General features: G+C 48.6%; 1 protein-coding gene across 1 annotated transcript; it reads right to left on the minus strand.

The window, feature by feature from the left end:
* Window positions 1–20372: 20372 nt before the first annotated feature.
* LOC139255617 (basic salivary proline-rich protein 1-like) lies at window positions 20373–21476 on the minus strand. Its single transcript, XM_070873962.1, has one exon. The coding sequence runs from the start codon at window positions 21474–21476 to the stop codon at window positions 20373–20375; it is 1104 nt and encodes a 367-aa protein (XP_070730063.1).
* Window positions 21477–22870: the final 1394 nt, after the last annotated feature.

Raw genomic sequence — 22870 nt, forward strand, 5'->3', positions numbered from 1 at the left:
GCTATGAGGAAAGGGTGGGGGGAGTTAGATTAACTGAAGTGCTCTTGCAGAGAGCCGGCACGGACTCGACGGGCTGAATAGCCTCCTTCTGTACTGTAACCATTCTATATCAGTATTAATAAACTGAACTCAGTACTGAAGTGCTCAATAAAGTGAGCTCAGTACAGGAAACCTTAGTCAGGAGGAGAGGTAAGGAACAGGAGTTAAAACAAAACTGCAGTGGCAGAAAATTATAGGTTGATGAAGATCCTCTCCTCTTGTATCATTTCTTTTTAAGTCTTTGCATATATCTCTGCAGGTCCAATAAAACTGAATCTAAAAACCCTTAATAATTGAAATTTTTCGACAACTCCAAAACATACAAGATTTTCTATCTTGCTGTTTATGTTGGCTTTAAATTATGAAAGTCTATCAGATTTCTAAAACTTCTGCATGCCATAATCTGATTTATTACTTTTTAATTTCAGGGATCGCATGAACTGTTTTTGCCTCAGATTCACTTCCATCCAACAAAGACTTTGTCAATCTTGCTCTGTGACATGTGGCATCGGGTTCATTTTGTCTTGCAGCAGTTCTGGATCAGTACTAAGACGATCTTGCACACAAGGCTATTATTGATAGTGTAGGAATCTTCTCACAGCTTTAGTGTACTTTATTCTGTGGCTGTACGAGCAATTTGGTGTCAAACTCATGTCGCTGCCTCTGGAATCGACGCTCCTGGTTCATTTCCCGTCGGATCCCCTGTAACGGAAGGTGTGAGCCCGCTTTCTGTCGCGTCCGTTTCCAGTAATAACAAGTCTGGCAATACCTCAACATGAAGAAAGTCTGGCCAAACTCATGTAGTGGCCTTTAACCCCTTCCAAGCCAGTGTGTACAGCCAGCAACAATAGGCCACACACGCACTGAGCCACCTTTGAATGCCAATGTGTGCGCCCAGGCCAAGGTGACTGAGCACGTGTAGCATCACTTTGAGTTGAGACAAAACTGAAAGCGCCTCATGTGTGATACACCAAGGAGGATAAATGCAGTTTCAATGACTCTTCCCTCGCCCACTGTCAGCCCTGATAACTGACCGAGCTCTCTGTAGCAGATCAGACACTGCAGTACCAGGGTGGGCATTACCACGATCAGCCCGTTGGAAACTGAGGGATAGATTCTGAAGGATCTGCTGGGCAGAGCAAAGAAAGGACACTCGACATGGGTAGTGGGTGGTTCAATTCACATTGTGGTAACAGAACAGGCCAGATTTGCTTTGGAAGGGAGAAGTCAGGCAATGCAGTGAATGTCAAACTGTGCCCCTGAGTGTCTTTGTTGGAGAAAGTGGAGACAGAGATTGCAAACAGATTGAAATGGAAAATGCTGGGCTTCTAATTACAGTTCGGCACACAGAAAAAAGGTTACATCTTTTTTGGAAAACAGAACAATGAAAGTCATTGGAATAAATGAGGCTTGGAGAGCCTGCCTAACAGCAAGGCTCCTGAGAGTTCATCAAAGCTCTCAACAAATAAATCAAAGTTGCTGAAATGTATTTGCTTCATGGGTTCTTTGCTTAAGAATTCAAAGCAATACATTGCTATTAAGAACTGGTTTGTTTATTAATAAAGGTTTAACAATCACACTACAAATTGCCAGATCATCCACGAGGCTCACACCCGCATGCCTCATCGTAGATGCTCTAAACCCAACTGGCTGGGGTTTTATTGAGTCTTATGAACATCACGTGACTGGCTAAGCCACTCACAATTCAACAGCTCCACAAACATGTGAGCTTACTCACAAGTGCATACATTACAGTCGCCTTCCTCAAAATGTTGGCTAACGTATATATAATGTAGGCTCAGAATATTTGCCACATCTCCTCTCCTTCCATCAGCCCAGACTTTCCTGTGTATTCTACACATTTTTCAGAAGGTAATTATTTTTGGTTGTGACATTTGTCAGGTGTATATTTGATTTGAAAAATGAATAAATCGGATTCTTTTTGTTGAGATAATATACTGAATCTGTTATGTATGAATAAAGAGTATGACTGGATACTGTAAGCTCAAAGTAAAGTGTGACCGTAATCTTTTATTGAGGGTTTCCGGAGTGCCTCTCCAGCCTGTGAGGCCTTCTTAAGTACCTGTGCTCCCAAGGGATTGTGGGATCGCTTGGGACTCCAGGGGATGAGCCCTCTGGTGGCTATACAAGGTATATATAGGTTTACATATATAACAACACCCCCCCCCCAAAGTCAACAGTGTAACTATTTACAAGGTGAGTCGATCTGGGGCCTTTCTTGCCCTGGTTGATCATCTCGATGCGAATGCTGGTTTTAGTGAATCGTTTGTTGGGCCCTCGCTGGGCTGCTGTGCAGCTGGCCTTGCTGGGCTGCCTGGTGTGGTGAAACCTGCTGGGCTGCTGTGGGTGATAGATTCTGCTTCATGGCCAACTGCTGTGTCGGTTGCCACTGGTGTGTATGTTGGGGTCAAAGAAGGTAGGGTCCAAGGTGAGTTGCTCAGGATCGTCCATGAATCTGAGTTTGATTTGGTCCAAGCGTTTCTGATGAATGAATCCATTTGAAAGTTTGACCCGAAACACCCTGCTCCCCTCTTTGGCCACAATGGTGCCGGGACACCACTTGGGACCTTGTCCATAGTTCAACACAAATACAGGATCATTGATTTCAATTTCGCGTGACACATTTGCACTATCATGATATGTACTTTGTTGAAGCCGCCTGCTCTCTACCTGTAGATCAGGGTGAACTAACGAGAGCCTTGTCTTAAGTGCTCTTTTCATGAGCAGTTCAGCAGGTGGAATCCCAGTGAGCGAGTGGGGTCTCCTGAGGTAGCTAAGCAGGACTCGAGATAGGCGAGTCTGCAGTGAGCCTTCAGTTACACTCTTCAAGCCCTGCTTGATAGTTTGCACTGCTCTCTCTGCCTGACCATTGGATGCTGGTTTGAACGGGGCAGATGTAACATGTTTGATCCCATTACGGGTCATGAACTCTTTGAACTCAGCACTAGTGAAACACGGCCCGTTGTCGCTCATAAGGACATCAGGCAGTCCGTGCGTGGCAAATATGGCCCGCAGGCTTTCAGTGGTGGCAGCGGACGTGCTTGCCGACATTATCTCACATTCAATCCATTTGGAGTACGCATCTACAACCACAAGGAACATTTTACCCAAAAACGGGCCTGCATAGTCGACATGGACCCTGGACCACGGTTTGGAGAGCCAAGACCATAAACTTAGTGGCGCCTCCCTGGGTGCATTGCTTAACTGCAAGCATTTGTGCACGCAGGACTCTAAGTCCGCATCGATACTGGGTCATCACATGTGGGATCTGGCTATCGCTCTCATCATTATGATGCCTGGGTGAGTACTGTGGAGGTCATTGATGAAAGTGTCCCTGCCCTTCTTGGGAACCACTACCCGATTACCCCACAGAAGGCAGTCTGCCTGTATAGACATTTTATCTTTGCACCGCTGGTACGGCTTTATCTCTTCCTGCATTTCCACTGGGACACTGGACCAGCTCCCGTGAAGCACACAATTTTTTACTCGGGACAGTAAGGGGTCCTGGCTCATCCAGGTGCTGATCTGCCAGGCAGTGACGGGTGATTGCTCACTCTCGAATGCTTCCATAACGATTTCTAAATCTGCGGGCTGCGCCATTTCCACCCCCGTGGTGGGCAATGGCAGCCTGCTGAGAGCATCGGCACAGTTTTCTGTGCCTGGCCTGTGGCGGATAGCGTAGTTGTATGCAGACAATGTGAGCCCCCCTTTATGGATGCGGGCCGATGCATTCGTATTTATCCCCTTACTTTCAGAAAAAAGGGATTCAGTGGTTTATGGTCAGTTTCCAATTCAAATTTGAGCCCAAACAGATATTGGTGCATTTTCTTTACCCCATACACACACGTTAACGCTTCTTTTTCAATCATGCTGTAGGCTCTCTCAGCTTTAGATAGACTTCTGGATGCATAAGCAACCGATTGCAATTTCCCAGATTCATTAGCTTGTTGCAATACACACCCGATGCCGTACGACGACGCCTCACATGCTAGTACCAAACGCTTACATGGATCATACAACACAAGCAATTTGTTTGAGCATAACAATTTTCTAGCTTTTACAAAGGCATTTTCTTGTCTTTTGCCCCATACCCATTCACCCCCTTTATGCAGTAAGACATGCAGTGGTTCTAACAGTGTGCTGCGACCCGGTAAGAAGTTACCAAAGTAGTTCAGGAGTCCGAGAAACGACCGCAGTTTCGTCACGTTCTGTGGCCTCGGTGCATTCTCGATTGCCTCCATCTTCGAATCGGTGGGCCTGATGCCGTCCACCGTGATTCTTCTCACCAGGAACTCCACTTCAGGTGCAAGGAAAATGCACTTCAAGCATTTTAACCTGAGCCTCACGCAGCTGAGTCGACTAAGAACCTCCTCCAGGTTCTGCAGGTGCTCGACTGTGTCCCGACCTGTAACCAAGATGTCGTCCTGGAAGACCACCGTGCACAAGACTGACTTCAGTAAGCTTTCCATGTTTCTCTGGAATATCGCCACGGCTGATCGAATTCCAAACGGGCATCTGTTATAAATGAAGAGACCTTTGTGCGTGTTGATGCAGGTGAAGCCCTTCAATGATTCCTCCAGCTCCTGCATCATGTAGGCCGAGGTCACGTCCAGCTTCGTGAATGTCTTTCCTCCCGCCAGCGTAGCAAAAAGGTCATCAGCCTTTGGCAGTGGGTTTTGATCCTGCAGTGAGAAACGATTGATAGTTACTTTGTAATCACCACAGATTCTGATGGTGCTGTCTCCCTTGAGGTCTGGAACAATTGGACTCGCCCACTAGTTGAATTCGATTGATAAAATGATGCCCTCTCGTTGCAGCCGGTCAAGCTCGATTACTACCCTTTCTCTCATCATGTGATGGATGGGTCGGGCCCCCGGAATTACGTGGATCTGCACTTTTGCTTCTTGGAACATCCTGATGCCTGGTTCGAACAGCGAAGGGAACTTGTTTAAGACCTGGACACACGAAGTGTCGTCAGCGGGCGATAGCGCTCGACGTCATCCCAGTTCCAGCGTATCTTTCCCAACCAGCTCCTGCCGAACAACGTGGGACCATCGCCCGGTACCACCCAGAGTGGTAGCTTGAGCACTGCTGCATCGTAGGAGACCTTTACAGTACCACTGCTGATTACGGGAATCAGTTCCTTTGTGTAAGTTCTTAGTTTCATGCGAATGGGAGTCAAGACTGATCTTGAGGCCTTGCTGCACCACAATTTATCGAAAGTCTTTTTGCTCATAATGGACTGGCTCGCGCCCGTGTCCAGCTCCATTGACACCAGGAATCTGTTTAACTCAACCTTCAGCATTATCGGGGGCACTTTGTGGTAAATGTGTGCACACCATATACCTCTGCCTCCTTGGTCTGAGGCTCTAGCTCGTCATGATCCACCGTAGATCTGTCCTCCTCTGCAACATGGTGGTTTGCAGCTCGCCTGCACATACGTTGGAGGTGTCCCATTATTCCACAGCCCTTGCAAACATACCCTTTGAAGCGGCATGAATGGAAATGATGATCACCCCTGCAGTACCAACAAGGTGTTAATGGCCTTGCATGCATCACCCTTGATGGTGGACTCTGAGACATCTGCAGACGTGCAGCTGCAGGCATGTGGGGCCTGCCCTGTACATTGCGATTTGAAAACAACAGCACTTTGTTCACAGTACTTGTAGCAGCGGTTGTGTGCTGAGAGATTTGCTTAGTATTGTCTCTGGTGGCAATGAATGCCTGGGCTATCACTGTGGCTTTACTCAAGGTTGGGGTCTCTATAGTCAAAAGTTTGTGAAGCATGGTTTCGTGGGCAATGCCAAGTACGAAAATGTCTCTGAGCATGTGCTCCAAATGTCCTTCAAATTCGCAATGTCCTGCAAGGCGTCTTAGCTCGACGACATAACTTGCCACTTCCTGGCCTTCAGACCTTTTGCAGGTTTAGAACCGGTACCTCGCCATCAGAATGCTTTCCTTCGGTTCAGATGCCCCCGGACCAGTGGGCACAAATCATCGTACGATTTCTCTGTGGGTTTCGCTGGAGCAAGCAAATTTTTCACGAGGCCATATGTTGGTGCCCCGCAGACGGTGAGGAGAATCGCCCTTCATTTGGCAGCGTTCGCTTCTCCTTCCAGCTCGTCAGCCATGAAGTACTGCTCGAGTCACTCTACGAAGGTTTCCCAATCATCTCCCTCCAAGAATTTCTCCTGGATTCCCACTGTTCTCTGCATCATTGGGTTCGGCATCTGTATCTCGTCGCCAGTTGTTATGTATGAATAAAGAGTCTGACTGGATACTCTGAGCTCAACGTAAAGTGTGGCCGTAGTTTTTTTATTGCAGGTCTCCAGAGTGCCTCTCCAGCCTGTGAGGCCTCCTTAAGTACCTGTGCTCCCAAGGGATTGTGGGATCCCTTGGGACTCCAGGGGATAAGCCCACTGGTGGCTGTACAAGGTATATACAGGTTTACATATATAACAGAATCGTACTTCCATCTATTAAAAAACACAGTAAAACTTTTAGTAGAAATCTAGCTGTACAATCTATCTAATAGTATTATCATCAGTCTGAAGCCAGCCTGCCATTTTGAGTTCCATGTGCTTTTTTTTAAGCTGTATTTCTTATAGTTGTTTCTAACATCAGCTGTGCCATGTCAAATTCCTTCGGCACTTATTTTTATCCTTTTTCGGCCTTCTTCCTCTGGTTCTTGCATCATATTTCCACTGCTGCACAATGTCTGCGTACTGTCTTGCCAACAAAGAACTAGTGTTTCATTTTAGGCAGTGAATATGCCCGTGGTCCCCAACAATGCTCTGTAAGGTTTGAAGGTGCTTCAATTACCTATACAGCATGCTTCTGACAACACAACTCTATGGCTTGCCAGCAGAGCTAGCAGGAAGAGGATAAAAGAAGCAATTGGAGAAGTGAGAAGGCAAAGATTGAGAAGAAGAAGTCGGGAATCAGCTGGGAAAGGGAGGGGCAATTGGGGAGGAAGATTAAGATTTTACTAGAGTAATAAAGGCCACTAATGTACAAGAGTGCAAGTCAACTGGGCTCTACTGTGTCGATACATTGGCTGGGAATTTTCTCGGAGCTGCTCCCGTTCCGTAACTTTGCCGGGAAGGTTTAGCTTGATGGGCAAGAGGTCAGGGGAAGCAGCACAGGCTGCTGACGATATGGTCTCAATCTTTGTACCAAAGAAGCCCGTGAGCTCCTCACAGGTGCTGTTTGAACTGAGGGTGGAGGGAGCAGGGGAGAGGGGTTCTGACAGTTCGTAGTGGAGGAAATAAGCCAGGAGCAATCATTGCCATACTGCCAATCATAGCCCTGCCACCATCTCACTGACTGACAGAGGGGGTAGTTTTCACCTTCATCATCTGGGCGGTAACTTGGTGAGGTGAATCACCCGCCTGCTGTGTAACCCACCCGCTTATTGTAGAGTTTGCCTGATTTATGTCCCATTGATTTAAATGGACAAAAATTGGATGGTTCTATAAAGGGCACGTGAATCATTCTGCCCGACTACTGCAGTGAAGTAACAATTACCCTCAGAACGTCTGAAGAAAGAAATATTAAAGATATAAGGAAGAACTTGCATTTATATAGTGCCTTTCATGACATCAGGACATCCCAGAGCACTTTACAGTCAATTAATTACTTTTTGAAGTTTAGTCACTGTTGTAATGTAGGAAACGCAGCAGCCAATTTATGCACAGCAAGCTCCCAAAAATAGCATTGAAATAATGAGCAGATCATCTGTTTTAGTGATGTTGTTTGAGGGATAAATGTTGGTCAGGACACCGGGGATAACTCCCCTGTTGTTCTTTGAAATAGTGCCATGGGATCTTTTACGTCAACCTGAGAGGGCAGACAGGGGCTCGGTTTGGCTTCTCTTCCTCCGACAGTGCAGCACTCCCTCAGCACTGCACTGGGAGTGTCAGGCTAGATTTTGTGCTCAAGTCCCTGGAGTGGGACTTGAACCCACAACTTTCTGACCACTGAGCCACAGCTGACATATAAATAAGGTGTTTCAATATTCTCATTGACATTAATTGCAACACAGAAGTATGGCTGTGAGTTGAAGATAGACCAGAAACAGAGCAAAGAATGAAAAGCGTGTTTGCACAATAGAACTGCTAAAGAGAAAAATGGCTTTATGTGGAAGAGATGATAAAACTGTTATGAAAAAGGTGAAATTATATGAGCAATTGGAGTTGGCTGGCACAATGTGGGAAGAAATTAGTACCAGTTGGAAACTGCAATCAATCAATCACTAGTTCAAGCAGAATGAATGCTCCTTGGGTAATGAAATCTGTCACAATGAAAATATAGTTCACTTCAGCACTGCTAGCTTGCCAAAACAGTTCACTACTCTGAGTCAGAAGGTTGTGGGTTCAAGTCCCACTCTAGAGACTTGAGAACAAAATCTAGGCTGACACTTCAGTGCAGTGCTGAGGGAGTGCTGCACTGTTGGAGGTGTCGTGCCGTCTTTAGGATGAGACGTTAAACCGAGGCCCTGTCTCCCCTCTCGGGCGGATTTAAAAGATCCCACAACACTATTTCAAAGAAGGGCAGGGAGTTCTCCCCAGTGTCTTGCCTGATATGTATCCCTCAACCAACATCACTAAAACATTATCTAGTCCTTATTTCATTGCTGTTTGTAGGACCTTGCTGTGTGAAATTTGGCCGCTGCATTTTCCTGCATTACAACATACAAATGTACATAAGTGACTGAAAAGTTCTTTGTGATGTCCTGAGGTTGTAAGTGATGCATATAAATGCACGTTATTTATTTATTATACTGATTAAGCAGCCTTGTGTCGGAAGAGAAAGACTAAAGCAATGCAGGGACACTGTTGTATGTAATACAGTAGGTTGCTACAACTTGTAGCACTGACTTCTACCATTATATAAAAAATGCCTGATGTATGTCCACGTTACAGGATAATATGCAAAGGCAATTTGAGGATTAAAATAATGATAAATGTACTCTCCCTTCTAAAATAAATATCTGCACTAAAACCCGAGAACCCTGTGTTTTTCAAACTGGCTAAAATACCCATGATATTGGTTGGCTTCTAACAAGTAGATTTACAACAGCCATTCATTTACTTGTCACCACTTAGAAGTGTCAATTTTGCCTGTCACGACAGGTGAAAGGGGTTCTTCAATGCTTGTGAAATACTAATAGTCCAGTGGTTTCTTTCATTGTCTGATTTAACAAAATAGTTTACCAAACAGGTGCAGATCAATCATGATCCAATGGAATGATGGAGCTGACCCAAGGGGCTGAGTGGTCTACTCTTGTTCCTAATGTTCCTATACCTTTCTTTTTCAGACCAGTCGGAAGTTAAAACTGTTTTTAAAAAGAGTAAAAAAATTATGGGGCTGGATTTTCAGCTTTTTGTGTTCTCGCTTGGTTCCGGGTGCAATTCGCGACGGAGCAAAAAATTTAGTGGCAGGTTAACATTAGCGCCAGAGCAAGGAAATTTCACCGAATGAAAGTTCACGAGGAGCGTTAGTGTTAACTCCGGCGTTGCACCACACACTTTGTGCGTCAGAGCCAAAACGTTCCGCCGCTGAAAAAATCATCCATTCTGCGCATGCGCAATTTTATTTTTCTTCCCACACTTCTGGTCTGGTCACCACGCTAATGCAGGGTGTGGCCACGCACATGTACAGTACAATCAGGGCTGAATCAGCCACTTTACATTTGGATTTTGAACATGGAGGACGACGATTCCAGACAGCATGCGAGACTAATGAAACTCTAATAGGGGCTGTGGAAAGAAGATGGCAGGAGTTGTATCTATGAGGTGGATCTAGACCACTGCCATCGATATTTAAAAGGATTGGAAGGAAAATCGCTGAGGAGGTCTCTGCCTCAGACCCTGTGGTCAGGACTGGCACACAGTGCAGAAAGAAGTTTAATGATCTGACAAGAGTCATCAGAGTGGGTACAATTTTAATTCATGTACTCCTTCATTACTTCAATTATAAATCTGACACACTATTTGTTCTCATGCTGTTGGTGCCTTTCAGCACTCTCTGGGTTGCCTCCTAAAACGCGTGACACATAGGTACGCTTAGTTCGGCACTCTATTTGCCATGAATGATCTTTATACATTATTAAGATTGATTTCTGAGATCTCATAAGATGGCTCCCCACTTCAATGTCTCCTGATGAACCACATGCAACTTCCAAGGCCATTAAGCAGAGGACTCTATTACATTCAGACATTATGGTATAAGTGTTTTGGTGGCTATCTGTGCCACAAGAACAGATGGACCCTCTTGCAACCATTCCCATTTTCATCTTCGCAGGCAAAGAAGTCTCATAATCACCGCAAGCAGGTGCGGACAGGCGGTGGTCCGCCTCAGACCCTGCTACTCACGGACCTCGAGGACAGACTGGCAGGCCTCATTGGCATCACTGGTTGGGCAGCTGCCACTAGGAGCGCTGACCCTCGCTTGGATACTGAGAGTAAGTTCTGCACACTCCCTGGGCTCGGTTGGGACAATGTCCTGCAGTGCCTCTGGACTAGGTTGGGGCAATGTCCTGCACACTCCCTTCGCTGGGTTGGGGCAATGTCCTGTAATGTCTCTGGACTAGATATAATGGAGTATCGGCGGTCCTTCAAATGGGCCTGTGCTATGCGACCTTTCTCATGTCATCCTGCCCCTTCCCCTGCTGTTAACCACTTGCCTGTTGCTTTCTACTGCCAGATGACCAGCCACAGGTGCAGCATCCCTCAAAGGACCACTCCACGTCAGGCCATCTGGAGGAGGAGGAGCAAGAAGAGGAGGATAGATATAAGCAGACTTCGTGCAGCATCATTCGACCCCTGCTCCACCAATGACACACAGCTCCTCTGAGGATGACCTGACATTCTCGGGGTTCAAGGAATCCGACGCTCCTGTGAGCAGGGGCATGCAACAACGCAGTGCTGGTGTTGCATCCCGCAGGCCACCTCTCCGGAGGGTGAGTTGGCAAAGTCAGTCAGCTGACAGACAGGCAGACGTGGAACTGGACATGGTGCGAATGTCCAGGGAGAGCATTCAGGTCAGCCGTCTGCTCCTTGATGTCTTGGGTAGGATTTCCGCGAGCATTGACAGGCTGAAAGCGGCCATGAGCTGATCCAGAGCATCCCCAGACGCCATCTCTCCCCCCAACAGAGCAGCGCTCTGGCAGCCTTACTGCATGCCATCTTGGTGCCACTTTGATTAGGAGTAGCAGCAATAAGAACATAAGAAATAGGAGCAGGAGTAGGACATTCTGCCCCTTGAGCCTGCTCCCCCATTCTATAAGATTATGGCTGATCTGATCATGGATTCAGCTCCCCTGCCCACTCCCCATACCCCTTCACTCCCTTATCTTTCAAAAATCTGTCTATCTCCACCTTAAATATATTCAATGCTCCAGCCTCCACAGCTCTCTGGGGCAGAGAATTCCATAGATTTACGATCCTCTGAGAGAAGAAATTCTTCCTCATCTCATTTCTAAATGGGCGACACCTAATTCTTAAATAATGCCCCATAGTTCTAGATTCCTCCACAAGTGGAAACATCCTCTCTGAATCTACCTTGTCGAGCCCCCTCAGTATCTTGTTTGTTTCAATAAGATCACCTCTCATTCTTCTAAACTCCAATGACTATAAGCCCAACCTGCTCAACCTTTCATGATAAGTCAACGCCTTCATCTCCGGAATCAACCGAGTGAACCTTCTCTGAACTGCCTCGAATGCAAGTATATACCTCCTTGAATATGGAGACCAAAACTGTATGCGGTACTCTAGGTGTGGCCTCACCAATATTCTGTACAGTTGTAGCAGGACTTCACTGCTTTTATACTTCATCCCCCTTGCAATAAAGGCCAACATTCCATTCACTTTCCTGATTACTTGCTGTACCTGCATACTCACTTTTTGTGTTTCATGCATAAGGGCCCATTCATCCCCTTTTCGTAGTAAGACATGCAGTGGTACTAACAGTGTGCTGAGACCCGGTAAGAAGTTACCAAAGTAGTTCAAGAGTCCCAGAAATGACCGCAGCTCCATCACATTCTGTGGCCTCGGTGCATTCTCGATTGCCTCGGTCTTCGCGTTGGTGGGCCTGATGCCGTCCGCCGCAATTCTCCTTCCCAGGAACTCCACTTGAGGCACCAGGAAAACACACTTCGAGCGTTTTAACCTGAGCCCCATGCGGTTGAGTCGACTAAGAACCTCCTGCAGGTTCTGCAGATGCTCGACTGTGTTCCGATCTGTTACCAAGACATCGTCCTGGTAGACTACGGTGGGCGGGACTGACTTCAGTAAGCTTTCCATGTTTCTCTGGAATATTGCCGCCGCTAATCAGATTCCAAACGGGCATCAGTTATAGATAAAAAGATCTTTGTGTGTGTTGATGAAGGTGAGGGCCTTCAAAGATTTCTCCAGTTCCTGCGTCATGTCGGCTGAAGTCAGATCCAGCTTTGTGAACGTCTTTCCTCCCGCCAGCGTTGCAAAGAGGTCGTCAGCTTTTGGTAGTGGGTATTGGTCCTGCAGAGAGAAATGATTGATAGGTACTTTGTAATCGCCACAGATTCTGATGGTGCCATCTCCCTTGAGGACTGGGACAAGGACTGGCGTTGAGCTCGATCGGGGAAATGATGCCCTCTCTTTGCAGCCGGGCTAGCTCGATCTCTACCCTTTCTCTCATCATGTACAGTACTGCTCTCGCCTTGTGATGGATGGGTCGCACCCCCGGAATTAGGTGGATCTGCACTTTTGCTCCTTGGAACATCCTGATGCCTGGTTCGAATAGCGAAGGAAGTTTGTTTAAGTTCTGGGCACACAAAGTGTCGTCAGCAGGCGATAGTGCTCGGACATCATCCCAGTTCCAGCGTACCTTTCTCAGCCAGCTCCTGCCGAGCAGCGTGGGATCATCGCCCGGTACCACCCAGAGTGGTAGCTTGTGCACCGCTCCATCATAAGAGACCTTTACGGTAGCACTGCCGATTACAGGAATCAGTTCCTTTGTGTAAGTTCTTAGTTTCGTACAAACTGGAGTTAAGATTGGCTTTGAGGCCTTCTTGCACCACAACCTTTTGAAAGTCTTTTTGCCCATGATGGACTGGCTCGCTCCCGTGTCCAGCTCCATTGACACCAAAAGTCTATTTAGTTCAACATTCAGCATTATCGGGGGACAATTCATGGTGAAAGTGTGCACCCCATGTACCTCGGCCTCATCGATCTGAGGCTCTGGTTCGTCATGATCCTCCATGGATCTGTCCTCCTCTGCAACATGGTGGTTTGCAGGTTTAACAGGCTTTGCAGCTCGCCTGCACACGCGTTGGAGGTGTCCCATAGTTCCACAGCCCTTGCAAACGTACTCTTTGAATCAGCATGAATGGAAATGATGATCACCCCCGCAGCGCCAACAAGGTGTTAATGGCGTTGCATTCATCACCCTTGATGGTGGATTCTGAGACATCTGTGGATGTGTAGCTGCAGGATTGTGTGACCTGCCCTGTATGTTACGATTCGAAAACAACATCACTTTGTTCACAGTACGTGTAACAGCACTTGTGTGCTGAGAGATTTTCTTCGTATTGTCACTGGTGGCAATGAACGCCTGGGCTATCGCTATGGCCTTACTCAAGGTTGGGGTCTCTACCGTCAAAAGTTTGCAAAGTATGGCTTCGTGGCCAATGCCAAGTACGAAAAAATCTCTGAGCATGTGCTCCAAATGTCCTTCAAATTCGCAATGTCCTGCAAGGCATCTTAGCTCGGTGACATAACTCAACTTCTTGGCCTTCAGACCTTTTGTAGATGTAGAACCGGTACCTTCCCATCAGAATGCTTTCCTTCGGGTTCAAATGTTCTCGGACCAGTGTGCACAAATCATCATACGATTTCTCCATGGGTTTCACTGGAGTGAGCAGATTCTTCATGAGGTCATACATTGGTGCCCCACAGATGGTGAGGAGGATCGCCCTTCATTTGGCAGCATTCTATTCCCCATCTAGCTCGTTGGCCATGAAGTATTGGTGGAGTTGCTCCACAAAAGTTTCTCAATCATCTCCCTCCGAGAAATTCTCCAGGATGCCACTGTTCTCTGCATCTTTGGGTTCGCAATCTGTATCTCGTCGCCAGTTGTTGTGTATGGAGAAAGAGTCAGACTGAACACTGTGAGCTCAAAGTAAAGTGTGACCGTAGTCTTTTATTGCAGGTCTCCAGAGTGCCTCTCCAACCTGTGAAGCCACCTTAAATACCTGTGCTCCCAAGGGATTATGGGATCCCTTGGGACTCTAGGGGATGAGCCCTCTGGTGGCTGTACAGAGTAACTACAAGTTTACATATATAACGAAGTGTGAAACAGTGCTCTCACGCAAGATGAAAGCATCATGGTTGCTCCATGGATATTGAGCATTGACTGCAATGATGCACTGAATATGGTCGCAGACGATCTGTACGTTCATGGAGTGGAGTCCCTTTCGATTTCGGAAAACCTCTAGATTGAGTAAAGATGCTTGCAGAATGATGTGTGTACAGTCAATGGCACCTTGAACCTTGGGGAAGCCAACAAATTGTCCAAAACCTATAGCCCTCTCATTTTGGTCACCGTGGTCTTTGGGAAGTTTATGAAGTCCATCCTGTGTGCATACAGTGCATTAGTCACCTGGCGAATGCAGCAATGTGTAGTGTGCTGCAAGATGGAGCATATGTCCCCCGCTGATACCTGAAAGGAGCCAGAGGCATAGAAGGCAAGTGCTACAGTCACCTTCACCTCGACAGGCAGTGCAGTCCTGTTGCCGTTGGTAGACTGTAGGTATGCCTGTCGGAGCTGGTATATCTCTGTCAGCACTTCTTTTCTGAAGCGCAGCCTTCTAACGCACTATGCCTCACTGGAGGTATGAGCGATGTTCCCTGTAAACTCGGCGGGGGTAAAGCCTCCTCCCCATACATCTGTGAGCTCTTCGATTACATTGCAAATGATCAACAATAAGCCTTCTTCCAGCTAGTATGGAAATAGCAGCCAGGATTACTGGCTCCCAACCTACCATGGCCCCCATATTTTAAAATGTCCTTAAGTGTCCTTTATAAAGCAAACTAGAAACTTACAGAAAATTCACAATCAAAAGTATGTAGTAACGCAGAGTTCTTCTCCCAATCCTTTTAATCACATCGGCAACTTTCTCCTCCGCTTTCAACATGGCGCCGTTAGTGCCTGGTTCTTCCTGGGTGAGACTGGTTTTTCTGGGAGGGTCCTCGGGCGGACGCTAAATCGGGCGAAATGCTCGAAAGTTCCGCCCTGGGCGCGAGCGCAGCGATGCACGACGGTTTACGTCATCGGAACAGTCAAAACAGCGGCACCGCAAAACCATTGGCGAAAGTTCCGCCTGGGCGCAAAATGTTGTGCACCTCGTTTTACGGCCCACCAAAAATCATTTTTACGCTAAATGGTGTGCAAATCAGCCGAAAATCCAGCCCCATGTAAGCAAGACCTAAAAAAAAAGTTTAGGCTGTGAATTTGAAGTAATTTAAGTGCTTAAAGAAATGAATTAGCCAATAATTTAAATTAAGCAACTGAAATTAATCAGCAATTCAGGATTTTATTTTTAGAGCCATTTTAAATTCAGGTGATTCAAATGAAATAACTTCAAATGATTAGGAATGGGTTGTATTTTCAGGGTCAAAGATTATTAATCAAAGATGATTTTTTTCCCTAAATAAACACAAGGATTAGAATTGATTTCAAAGGACAGGGCCAAATATGACATCTGTTGAAATTTTCACTCCAAACAGCTTTTCTCTGAATTACTTGGCAAAATAAATAAGTTTCTATATGAGTGTCCCAAATGCCAGAACACTGCATGCACCAAAAGTGTAAGATACGAGCTCACCAAGCACCACTAGCTTGTCTGAATTTTGAAGAAAACTTCAAAGTAGTAACTGGCTTCCTGACATCAGAGAAAGGGTGGAGACCGGGGATCTTTAACTGATGTCATTGAGGACAAAATGAAATGAGAGGCGGACCTCTCCCTCTATTTGTGCACCTCCAGGCAATGACTGCTGCCTTCCATCGGCTTATTCCCATCTTGCTCATGGCAGCCTCGTGAAAGGTGGATAATCTACCTGTGATCTGGGCCCTACTCCCTGCCACCATTTTCCTGGTAAGGAAGGTGTTATGTCTCAAATAAAGCAATGAGACTGAGGACTGTAGACTTGAGTAAGTGTGACCTTAGTCTCTTTATTCTGACTCCAGAGTGCTGGCACAGCATGGGAGGCCTGTTTATATGCAGTGCTCCCAAGGGATGTCGGTTGCCACTTGTGTGTGTATCGGAGGGTCGAAGTTGGTGTCCTTTTCAGGTTGCTTGTGGCTGTCTGTGAATCGCAGTTTGGTTTGGTCCAAATGCTTTCTGCAAGTTAGTCCATTTTCAAGTATGACCTCAAACACCCATCTCCCTTCTTTGGCTATGACAGTGCCGGCAAGCCATTTGGGACCATGTCCATAGTTGAGTACAAATACAGGGTCATTGACTTCAATATCGCGTGACAAGTTTGCGCGATCATGGTACATGCTTTGTTGATGCTGCCTGCCCTCGACATGATCATGGAGATCAGTGTGGACTAGAGAGAGCCTTGTTTTGAGTGCCCTTTTCATGAGCAGTTCGGCAGGGGGAACCCAGGTGAGCGAGTGGGGTCTTGTGTGGTAGCTGAGCAGGACTCGGAACAGTCGGATCTGCAGGGAGCCTTCCAACACGCGTTTCAAGCTTTGCTTGATGGTTTGGACTGCCCGTTCTGCCTGGCCGTTAGATGCGGGCTTGAACGGGGCAGATGTGACATGCTTGATCCCATTGCGAGTCATGAATTCCTTGAATTCAGCGCTGGTGAAGCACGGCCCATTGTCGTTGACAAGGACATCAGGCAGGCCATGCGTGGCAAACATGGCTCGTAGGCTTTCGATGGTGGCAGTGGACGTTATTACACACTCAATACATTTTGAATAAGCATCCACAACAACTAAAAACATTTTGCCTAGAAATGGGTCAGCGAAGTCAACGTGGATCCTAGACCACGGTTTGGAGGGCCATGACCACAAACTTAGCGGTGCCTCCCTGGGTGCATTGCTCAGTTGAGAGCAAGTGTTGCATTGGCGTAGGCAAGACTCTGAATCTGAGTCGATGTTGGGCTACCACACATGGGATCTGGCTATATCTTTCATCATTACTATGCCTCGGTGGGTACTGTGTAGGTCGCGTATGAACATTTCCCTGCCTTTCTTAGGCAAAACCATGTGATTACCTCACAAAAGACAGTCCGCCTGTATGGGCATTTCATCTTTGTGCCGCTGGAATTGCTTGATCTCTTCATGCATCTCCACTGGGATGCTGGACCAGCTCCCATGGAGGACACAGTTTTTTTTTACAAGGGACAGTAAAGGATCCTGGTTGGCGGGCCATAACGGTGACTTTTCGTTTTCAAATGCATCCATCACCAAGAGCAAGTCTGCAGATTGTGCCATTTCCACCCCGATGGTGGGCAGTGGTAGCCGACTGAGAGCATCAGAGCAGTTCTCTGTGCCTGGCCTGTGGCGAATTACATAGTTATATGCAGACAGCGTGAGCGTCCATCTTTGGATGCAAGCTGAGGCATTGGTATTAATACCTTTGCTCTCTGAAAATAGTGATATGAGCGGCTTATGGTCAGTTTCTAACTCGAACTTAAGCCCAAACAGATACTGGTGCATTTTTTTCACCCCGTAAAGGCATGCCAGAGCTTCTTTTTCAATCATGCTGTCGGCCCTTTCGGCCTTGGACAAACTCCTGGATGCATAAGCGACCGGTTGCAATGTTCCCGATTCGTTAGCTTGTTGTAACACACACCCGACCCCGTACGAAGACGCACCGCAAGCTAGCACTAAACGTTTACATGGGTTATACAGAACAAGCAATTTGTTGGAACACAACAGATTTTTGGCTTTCTTAAAAGCAGTCTCTTGTGATTTCCTCCATACCCAGTCATCTCCCTTGCGTAGCAACACATGTAGAGGTTCTAGCAAGGTGCTTAATCCGGGTAAGAAATTACCAAAATAATTGAGAAATCCCAGTAACGACCGCAGATTCATCGCGTTCTGTGGTCTCGGCGCGTTCTTGATGGCCTCCGTCTTGGCGCCGGTGGGTCTGATGCCGTCTGCCGCGATTCTTCTCCCTAAGAACTCGATCTCTGGTGCCAGGAAAACACACTTTGAGCGTTTCAACCTAAGTCCCACACGATCTAGCCGACTTAGAACCTCTTCCAGGTTCTGCAAGTGTTCGATGGTGTCCCGACCTGTGATTAATATGTTGTGATGGAAAATCATGGTGCGTGGAACTGACTTTAGCAGACCCTCCATGTTCCTTTGAAAAATAGCTGTGGCCGATCGAATCCCAAACGGGCATCTATTATTGTAGATGAACAGACCTTTGTACGTGTTGATGCAGGTGAGGCCTTTCGAAGATTCCGCCAGCTCCTGCGTCATGTAGGCCGAGGTCAGGTCCAACTTGGTGAACGTCTTCCCTCCTGCTAGCATCGCAAATAGGTCGTCTGTCTTGGGTAGTGGGTACTGGTCCTGCAGCGAAAAATTGTTAATCGTTACTTTATAGTCCCCACAAATTCTGACCGTGCCATCGCCCTTGAGAACCGGAACAATCGGACTGGCACACTCGTTGAACTCAACCGGCGCGATTAAGCCCTCTCGTGGCAGCCTGTCCAGCTCGATCTCCACTTTCTCTCACATCATGTATGGCACTGTATGTGCCTTGTGGTGAATGGGTCGTGTACCGGGAACCAAGTGGATCTGCACCTTCGCCCCAGAGAAATTTCCGATGCCTGGCTCAAACAACGACGGGAACTTGTTCAAAACCGGGCACATGAGGCATCGTCGACAGACGAAAGTGCTCAGATGTCGTCCCAGTTCCAGCGGACTTTTCCCAGCCAGCTTCTGCCGAACAGTGTGGGGCCATCTCCTGGTACAATCCATAGTGGTAGTTCGTGCACCGCCCCATCGTAGGAGACTTTTACTGCTGCACTGCCAATTACAGGGACCAGCTCTTTAGTATAAGTTCTCAGCTTGGTATGAATGGGGCTCAGCTTGGGCCTTTGTGCCTTGTTGCACCATAGCCTGTCGAAAGCCTTTTTGCTCATGATAGACTGACTGTCCCCCACTGTTATACTCACTTCGGAGGAGGTGCAGGTGGCGCCCATTGAGGTGCCAGGCCTTTTCCTGAGTTGTACAAGTGTTGCTGGGACATTCCATGATTTCCCACAGTCCGAGGCTGGGGATTCCAGTGGGATGCAGCGAGGCGTACCCAGGGCCCCACTGTCAGAGGCTGCGAGTCCCAGTGGAAGGCAGTGAGGCACGCCCAGGGCCCCACCGTCCGAGGCTGCAGGTCCCAGTGGGATGCAGCGAGCCACACCCAGGGTGAGGAGGGGAAGGAGAGCTCGACTGCGCTCTCCTGAGGTGCCGGATCTAACAGATGTGGTTCAGATGATGGCAATGATTGAGGAGAGCATTGACGTTACGCGATCACTCCTGGACAACATCAATGGGATGGATGATGAGGTATCGGGAGAAGTAACAACACTCTCATGAGAAATAGGAACACTGTCCGGGAACATGAGGGAGGGAATGTCTCAGGCAGCGGATACAATGTCGGTGCACATAAGGGAAGGAATATCGCAGGTAGTTGACACACCGTTGCTCAACGTGAGGGAGGGAATGTCGCAGGTAGCTGATACACTGTCAGGGCACATGAAGGAGGGAATTTTGGAGTTAGCTGCTGCAATAAGGGAACACATCCAGACCCCGCGCCCATTGACAGAATCAACTGCCACTCCCACTCCAATCCCCAGACCAGCCTCTGAAGAGGCCCAAGCCGGGCCCTCCACATTGTCGCCTGCCGCCTGCCCCCACCGCCCCCACACATCAAGAAGTGCGCATTACCCGAGATGTTCGAAAGAATAAGCTTGGTACCAACCCAAGAAAGAATGCGCCACCACCTGTGGGCAGGGGTGGAGTCAACAAGACCAAGCGCAATGGGTGGTCTTAGAATAAGGTGGAAGAGAGATGGGTGCAGCCTTTCTTTGCTGCTGCTGCTGCTGTTGTTGTTGTTGTTATTATTATTGTTGTTACTGTTGTAACTGTTCTTAAATTAAAAGTTTTTTGTAAGTTATGTAAATTTACAATGTAAGTTAATAATGAATGTTTAAAAGTATTTTGGTTGAGAGTCTAAAATGTAAGTTTTAAAAGTTCTCCCAAATAGTTTAATAAGTTTAAAAGTTGGCTAAAAGTTTAAAAAAATTAAAAAATTAATTAAAAGTTGGTTGGGAGTATGAGACGACGCCACGCCTTGGTCCCTTCAACCGGTTCAGCTCCGGCCTCGGAGTGCATTCAGCGGATTGAACGCCGGCCTTGGAGTCCCTTTGGCTGGCCCCACGTCCTCGAGTCCTTTTGGCAGGTCGTCCCGGAGTCCCCTTGGCCAGCCAGACGCCCCTGCTCTCTCGGTGTCTCCCCTGGGCTGGGGCCCCGCCCTCGGTGTCTCCCCTGGGCTGGGGCCCCGCCCTCTCGGTGTCTACCCTGGGCTGGGGCCCTGCCCTCTCGCTGTCTCCGTTGGGCTGGAGTCCTGCCCTCTTGCTGACTCCGTTGGGCTGGAGCCCTGCCCTCTCGCTGTCTCCGTTGGGCTGGAGCCCTGCCCTCTCGCTGTCTCCGTTGGGCTGGAGCCCTGCCCTCTCGCTGTCTCCGTTGGGCTGGAGCCCTGCCCTCTCGCTGTCTCCGTTGGGCTGGAGCCCTGCCCTCTCGGTGTCTCCGTTGGGCTGGGGCCCCGCCCTCTCGGTGTCTACCCTGGGCTGGAGCCCTGCCCTCTCGCTGTCTCCGTTGGGCTGGAGCCCTGCCCTCTCGCTGTCTCCGTTGGGCTGGAGCCCTGCCCTCTCGCTGTCTCCGTTGGGCTGGGGCCCTGCCCTCTCGCTGTCTCCGTTGGGCTGGGGCCCTGCCCTCTCGCTGTCTCTGCTGGGCTGGGGCCCTGCCCTCTCGCTGTCTCCGTTGGGCTGGGGCCCTGCCCTCTCGCTGTCTCCATTGGGCTGGGGCCCTGCCCTCTCGGTGTCTCCCCTGGGCTGGGGCCCTGCCCTCTCGCTGTCTCCGTTGGGCTGGGGCCCTGCCCTCTCGGTGTCTCCCCTGGGCTGGGGCCCTGCCCTCTCGCTGTCTCCGCTGGGCTGGGGCCCCGCCCTCTCGCTGTCTCCGTTGGGCTGGGGCCCTGCCCTCTCGTTGTCTCCGCTGGGCTGGGGCCCCGCCCTCTCGCTGTCTCCGTTGGGCTGGGGCCCTGCCCTCTCGGTGTCTCCCCTGGGCTGGGGCCCTGCCCTCTCGCTGTCTCCGCTGGGCTGGAGCCCCTGCTGGGGTGTAAACTGTAAGCTCAGCATTGACCAACGACTTTAGTCGAGATGGTGAGAAATCTGAGGTGAGGAAAGTGAGAATAAAATAACTGATGCAATGGTTTACTCTCCCGGGCACTAGGACCCAGTTGGAAACAGATACTGAAGCCCTGCCCATTCATTGTTCCTGCGTCAAATTGGCCGCACATGCTCTTTGCTGCTCACTGAATAAAGATGGTGGAGCACTGAACCTTGCACAAAAATGTGACCAGTTTTAAAAAGGGGGACAAGTCCGACTGCGGCAAGTACAGAGGAATCTCCCTGCTTTCAGCCACTGGGAAAGTTGTCGCTCGAGTTCTCCTCAATCGTCTTCTCCCTGTGGCCGAGGAGCTCCTCCCGGAATCACAATGTGGATTTTGTCCCCTCCGGGGCACAACGGACATGATCTTTGCATTGCGCCAGTTGCAGGAAAAATGCAGGAAGCAGCGCCAGCCCTTATACATGGCCTTTTTCAATCTTACAAAGGCCTTTGACACTGTCAACCGTGACGGTCTATGGAGCATCCTCCTCGTTTTGGATGCCCCCAGAAGTTTGTCAACATCCTTCGCCTGCTTCACGATGACATGCAGGCCGTGATCCTTACCAACAGATCCATTACAGACCCAATCCACATCCAGACTGGGGTCAAACAGGGCTGCGTTATCGCTCCAACCCTCTTCTCAATCTTCCTCGCCGCCATGCTCCACCTCACAATCGACAAGCTCCCCGCTGGAGTGGAATTAAACTACAGAACCAGGGGGAAGCTGTTCAACCTACGCCGCCTCCAGGCCAGGTCCAAGATCACGCCAACCTCTGTCATTGAGCTGCAGTATGCAGACGATGCCTGCATCTGTGCACATTCAGAGGTTGAACTCCAGGATATAGTCAATGTATTCACTGAGGCATATGAAAGCATGGGCCTTACGTTTAACATCCGTAAGACAAAGGTCCTTCAACCGCCTGTCATCACCGCACAACACTGCCCTCCAATTATCAAGATCCACAGCGCGGCCCTGGACAACGATGATCATTTCCCATATCTCAGGAGCCTCTTATCAACAAAGGCAGACATTGATGCAGAGATTCAGCACCGCCTCCAGTGTGCCAGCGCAGCCTTTGGCCGTCTGCAGAAAAGAGTGTTTGAAGACCAGGCCCTCAAATCTACCACCAAACTCATGGTCTACAGGATTGTAGTAATACCCACCCTCCTGTATGGGTCTGAGGCATGGACGATGTACAGAAGGCACCTCAAGTCGCTGGAGATATATCACAGATGATGTCTCCGCAAGATCCTGCAAATCCCCTGGGAGAACAGGCGCACCAATGTCAGTGACCTCGACCAGGCTAACATCCCCAGTATTGAAGCACTGACCACACTCGATCAGCTTCGCTGGGCAGGCCAC

The sequence above is a fragment of the Pristiophorus japonicus genome, chromosome 3 (assembly GCF_044704955.1).
Source record: "Pristiophorus japonicus isolate sPriJap1 chromosome 3, sPriJap1.hap1, whole genome shotgun sequence".
Lineage (NCBI taxonomy): Eukaryota > Metazoa > Chordata > Chondrichthyes > Pristiophoridae > Pristiophorus > Pristiophorus japonicus.

What these genes read in the sequence shown, in the direction of transcription:
- LOC139255617 (XM_070873962.1), bottom strand. Translation starts at nt 21,476, where the DNA reads ATGCTGAGCTTACAGTTTACACCCCAGCAGGGGCTCCAGCCCAGCGGA.